This window comes from Aythya fuligula, chromosome 24 (assembly GCF_009819795.1).
Source record: "Aythya fuligula isolate bAytFul2 chromosome 24, bAytFul2.pri, whole genome shotgun sequence".
NCBI classification, from domain to species: domain Eukaryota; kingdom Metazoa; phylum Chordata; class Aves; order Anseriformes; family Anatidae; genus Aythya; species Aythya fuligula.
The window spans coordinates 2393757-2399672 of NC_045582.1; the positions used below are offsets into that span (position 1 = coordinate 2393757).

General features: G+C 43.6%; 1 protein-coding gene across 1 annotated transcript; it reads right to left on the reverse strand.

The window, feature by feature from the left end:
• Positions 1 to 1144: 1144 nt before the first annotated feature.
• Positions 1145 to 4980, reverse strand: LOC116498279 (keratin, type I cytoskeletal 15-like). The gene is made up of 8 exons (XM_032202524.1): positions 4791 to 4980; positions 4414 to 4721; positions 3510 to 3592; positions 2612 to 2768; positions 2322 to 2483; positions 2064 to 2189; positions 1717 to 1937; positions 1145 to 1202 (listed from the first exon to the last, which is right to left on the reverse strand). The coding sequence occupies exons 1-8, from the start codon at positions 4978 to 4980 to the stop codon at positions 1145 to 1147; spliced, it is 1305 nt and encodes a 434-aa protein (XP_032058415.1).
• Positions 4981 to 5916: the final 936 nt, after the last annotated feature.

Here is a 5916-nt window from a genome sequence, read left to right on the forward strand (position 1 = left end):
AGACCTTCAGGACCTGAAGCATTGTATTTCTTCACAGTAGCTTCAGATTCCTGGGAGAATCTTCCAGCACTTTCTCCCTGTCCATTCATTGTCACCTTTCCTACGATTATTGAAGTTTTTGTTGCTGTTATCCATTGAGTTACCTGAACCTCAGCACATCTTGTTCTGGGTCACAGGAGCACTGAGGTAGGGAGGGGATGTGGTTGTGTGAATGGCAGTGCCACGCTGACCACACAAAAACGACATTAGACTGAATGTGTTTGCACAAGCAGAAGAGAAACTTTATTGTGTAGGTTTTTTTCATGAGGGTACTCTATAGCTACTGACAGGAATCAAGGACATCATCTCTGACCTGGAGAGCCAAATGATGTGAAAAGGGAGAGGAAATCTAAGGAAAGACATCAAGCTGTTGCACGTTTTTTGGATTACATTCTTGTCATTTAGCAAAAGTAAAAGCGGGTTTCTCGTAGCATTAGCCAGAGGTTGGACTGCACTGGTCTTGTCACTGGTGCGGTACAGCTGGTGTCAGAACGAGAGAACTCCACATTTCTCTATTAGAAAGCTCTCCGGGTCGCACCAGGTTTTCCATCATCTTACGCAGTCACGCGAGCTCTTCCGCTCACAAATGATGCTGTGGTAGGAGAAAAAAAGATAATTAAGCTTGGGGCTAAAAAAAGCACCGCTAAGACAGTGAAGAGCCATGCGATGCTTTTTGTTTGTTTGTTTCCTGACAAGATTTTTTTTCACGTATGGAAGAGGGAACTACATGAGTGAACTATAAGATGTCTACATCTTCTCTCCCTGCTGGTCCGCACCCATTAAATCTTCCATATTATGAAAGAAGGGAGGGAAAGATATAAATGAAGAGTGCACCTCACAAGTCAGGTTTGGATCTATTTTGCATGTTGTATGAACCAGCAGAGGAACTTGGGAATCCCTAAGAGATTTCCGTATTTTAGAAATAAAGGAGGAGTTCATGGAATCGTTTGGCAAGCTATTGGTTTCAAAAAGGCACATAAAATAAGAGAAAGTATTATGGTTTCCTCTCTAAATGGTAAAGAATGTTGCAGAGAGGATGTGATCAGTAGTCATAAGAAGAAATCCCGAGGAAAAAAGGCTTATTTAATTCTATTTTGTCACCATTTCAGCCCCTCTTTAAATCAAAAATTTTCTTACCATCCTTGGGGTTCACTCCTGTCATCCTGCGGAGAAGAAGAAAAGTTTGATTAAAGACCCTCACTGAATGTGTCGACTGAAAGCATCGGTTCATTTAGGAGCATTGCATGAGAACAGCCACGATTTCACGCTGCTTCTTCACTGGGTTATTGCTGGTGCTGTGGGTGAGGTGCTCTCTGCTTTGACGGGCAGAGCAAGCTGAGAACGAACTTTCATGGGCTGAAGGCTGTTACTGCAGCACAGCAAGAGGATTATGTGAGACATGCACATGGTGCCTAGGGCCTTCTGCACTTCACTGCAGCCAATACGGTTGCGTTTATGTTTTCAAACCATCAGCACAATGGATCTGGAGATTTAGTTTCAGTAATAGCTCCCAGGATTTTGCCAGGCATCTGTTTTGCCAGCACTCGAAAGACTGCATGTGCAATCAGTGTGATTTAGTAATCTGGAGTCAGCTTAACAACCACAAATTACTGCTTTACAATGTGTCGTGTTATTAAGCTTATCTAATCATCACAGGATTTGTAAATGGTAACATACTGGGAGTCCTGGGTCTCCAGCAGCTGGCGGTATGTGGCGATTTCCTGCTCCAGGCGGCTCTTGATGTCCATGAGCATCTTGTACTCCTGGTTCTGACGCTCCATGTCACAGCGGATTTCACTCAGCTGCTCCTCAACGCTGGTGATGAGGTTCTGGATCTGTGACAGCTGTGCGCAGTACCGGCCTTCCGTGTCCCGCAGGTTGGCTTCCAGTCCAGCTTTCTAAAGCAGGAAGACATGAGAACAGGCTGTCATACAGACGCGTCCCACAGAGGGGGAACCTAAGCGGAGGCAAGACAGGGAGGGAGGAAGGGGAGAGTTTGAACAATGCTCGGGACAGCTCCGTACCATGCTCATCTGTGACTGGAGCTCAATCTCCAGGCTCTGGAGTGTGCGTCTCAGCTCTGTGATCTCCGTCTTGCTGGTCTGTATCTGCTCTGTGTGAGTGGCTACTTCGCGGTTCAGCTCATCAGTCTGAAAGAAAGAAACAGATCCCATACGTTGAGCTTTTAAAAATTATTTTCAGAAAGGAGAAACGCATCCCACCTGCTGGGACAGTAGCAGTGGGGCAGTGCATCGGTTCACAGTTCGTTGGCATTTCCATACCTGAGTGAGGAACCAGGCCTCGGCATCCTTACGGTTCTTCTCAGCCAGGGCTTCGTACTGCTCCCTCATCTCTGTGAGGATTCTGGTCAGGTCGATGCCAGGAGCAGCGTCCATTTCTACGTTGACTGTGCCACTGATCTGGTTGGAGTACTCTTTCATTTCCTGCATGGACAGAAGGCAGAGGACACAAAAAAATGATGTTCTATACTCTCATAGACTTTTTTCCAGCAGCAATCCATGCAGTGGTATGTGGTGCTTCCAAAGGGATTCCTCTCCACTTGAGGACTCACCTCCTCGTGGTTCTTCTTGAGGTAGGCCAGCTCCTCCTTCAGTGATTCAATCTGCATCTCCAGGTCAGCTCTGGACAGGGTCAGCTCGTCCAGGACTCTGCGCAGGCCGTTGATGTCAGACTCTACGCTCTGGCGAAGGAACAGCTCGTTCTCATACCTGCAGTTTTAAAAAGAAACAAACATTGGAATGAGTGGAGCCATAAAACTAGATCATTTTATGTTGAATGTGGGAGGAATGGGAGCAACATTTAAAGGAAGCGTAAAGGGAGTAAAGATCTTTTTTCCTGCTTCCAACTGTGACATATGAAAGTACTTGCATTGGATACCAGAGAAGAAAATATAAACCTGCAGATACGTCACTGGAAGATAAACCAGTTGCACAACTGTCTTTATCATCTTCTCAGCAGTGTCTGATGTGCTGCTGAGTCCATGAACAGGATAAGCACAAAGTCCCTCTTGTCTTTTTCTACATTTCACTAAAGATTTTCACAAAACTATTGCAAATGAACACCAATCTCTTCACACCACTGTCCTCCTTTTAAGTGAAAAGCCCAAGCTATGCCTGTCTTCTTTTCCCTTGTGATTTAGGCTAATAAAATAGTTAAGAGCATCACTAAAAACTAAGACATGAGCTACAATAAACAGCACAGTAATCTGGATGCTGTGTTCTGTCAGGTTTATTATTTTCCTGATTTATCCTTCATCATATCAAATTTTTGCCAGGAATTTTTTCATCAGAAGTTATCAAGGAAAAACATCTACCCATAATTTGGAAATGTGTCCTCCAGTGACTGAAGAACTTTATTTTCTACGTAAGAAGTAATACTAAACTTCAGAAAACTGTTTTGAGAAGGAGAGAAAAGGAGAGAGAAGAGAAATGTGCTTCAGCTAAACTTACTTCAGCCTGAAGTCATCTGCAGCCAGCCGGGCATTGTCAATCTCCAAAATGACTCTGGAATTGTCAATAGTAGCTGCAAGGATCTGGCAATTGGGAATACAGAAAACAATTCCTGTGAGTAATGGTGGAATGGCATGGTCCTGAGTACGTAGCAAGTGGTTATCCAGGCTGTAAACCATCAAAGAAGGCAGAAGAAAGACCTCTGTTGAGACTTCACTGGTGAAACTTGCTTTCTGGGTTGTAATAACCATTTTGCTGTTACGTTGCTCTTCAGCCTACCCTTCCTAAAGCTTTTATAGACAAACACCAAAAATGCTAAACTCTGTTCCATTTTCCAGATGCAAACCAGAGAGCTGAGCTACCATTCTGGAGCCCAGGAAAGGGCAGGTACATCTATGTAAGAGTAGATAAAATTTTCCTTTGCTGGACAGTTCATACTTCCTGCATGGAGCCTTTACATCCCTCCTTCTTTACCAGTTCCTAGATGGATCACTGTGAAGCTCGTCAGCATGTACTTAACATAATTAGAAAATACATTCACAATACCTGATCTTGCCTTTAGCCAGGAGAGTTAGTTTTTCAGACTTTGAGGCCTACCTATCACATTCTTTACTCTTATTATTCTGTTAATATATTGATCATCTTATACACATTTTGCCAAGTTTTGTTATTTTTCTGTGCAATCATTTTAATTTCAAAAACCTCATTTTTGGGATAAAACTTTTTCATTTCAAATGAAGAAAAGTTACTCTTCTCTGCTGGAATGCTCAGAACCACAGTGTATTTGGGTTTGGGCAATTCAACATTGATTTTGCAATTGTTTTAATTGATTTCAAAGAAGTGGACTATGCAGTTCCACAATTCCAATGCATTCTTATAAATCCCGTAGTTATGAATGTCATACCTTGTCTCGGAGATCTTCAATTATCTTGTAGTAGTTACTGTAGTCACGAGCTGGGCTGGTGGGGGCTTCCTTCTGGTACCAGTCTCGGATTTTGACTTCTAATTCTGCATTTGCAGCTTCCAGTGCTCGCACCTTCTGCAGGTATGTGGCCAGCCGGTCGTTCAGGTTCTGCATAGTTATCTTTTCATTTCCAGAAAGAAGGCCATCACCACCACCAAAGGCACCACCATCAAAACCTCCACCAAAGCCAGCTCCTCCACCAAAGCCAGAGCCTCCACCAAAGCCAGCTCCTCCACCAAAGCCAGAGCCTCCACCAAAGCAAGCTCCTCCACCAAAGCCAGAGCCTCCACCAAAGCCAGCTCCTCCACCAAAGCCACCGAAGCCTCCTCCAATACCAGCGCACGAGCCACCACCATATCCACCTCCTACAGAGGAGGTGTACTTAGCTGAAGACATGTAGACACCCCTGCCACCAGCTCCTCCGTGGATGCTGGGAGCACGGCAGGAGCCTCCTGTGCGGACTGAGGAAAGGCGAGAGCTGCCAGCGATGCTGCAAGAGTTCTGCATGGTGCAAGTAGATGTGGCTGCAGCACAGAAGGAGCTAGTCTGAGCTACTCGGCTTCGTGCAGAGCAGGAAAGCGTGCTCCTTCACTGCCCTGGTGCTTCTTTTATAGCCACAAGATAGGGCGTTAGGAGACAAACCCAACCTGCACCCTCCCTCCAAAGATTCTCCTCCCTAGAGGTGAGGCCAATTATGATGACATTCCTCACACACAGAGCTGGCTGTACATCTCAGGGGCTCGGGCTTGGTTTTTTCTTTTAATTAAACTAAAGGGATGATTCAGATTGTGTTTTTTCTTCAGGCTATAGTTCTGAAACCTGGAGTTTACTTCTTTGACAATTGAGAATGGAAAAACAAAGCAAGTTCAGCCGCACCCACTTACCCATTTACAGCAATCACCATGATTATTTTTATAAAAAAATAACTTAAAATTGAAGTTTGAGTAAAATTCTACTTTCATTGAAAAATGTGCAATCATCAGTTCATCTCATCATTATTTCTTCTTTTCTATCCATATTTTTCCCCAGTCAAAATTGAATTTTAGATGTTCTTATTCCTGTTCTTTGCTCAGAATTAGTATTTAGATTTTGGATTTATTTATTTATTTTTAATTAGAAAAAGCATATAATCATAGCATCGTGTGAAGAATAATTAACATCCAGCAATGTACTGGGCATAATAAGCATACTTAATTTACTAACGCTTGTGAAATAGTCAAGAAGGGTAATACACGACCGAAATGATTCAATTAAAAGAACGTGGGGCGGCAAAGTTCCTCTTACTTTTGGACACCTTAAGCAAGTTGAGTTTGAGATGAAACTGTTCAGGTAGCAATTAATGTGTGTAACAACCACCTGTGCTGTGAAATGGAATAATTCTTGCAAATAGGACTTGAGAATCCCTTACAGAGGTACATTAACCCTTCCTGTAAAGAAGGAGTC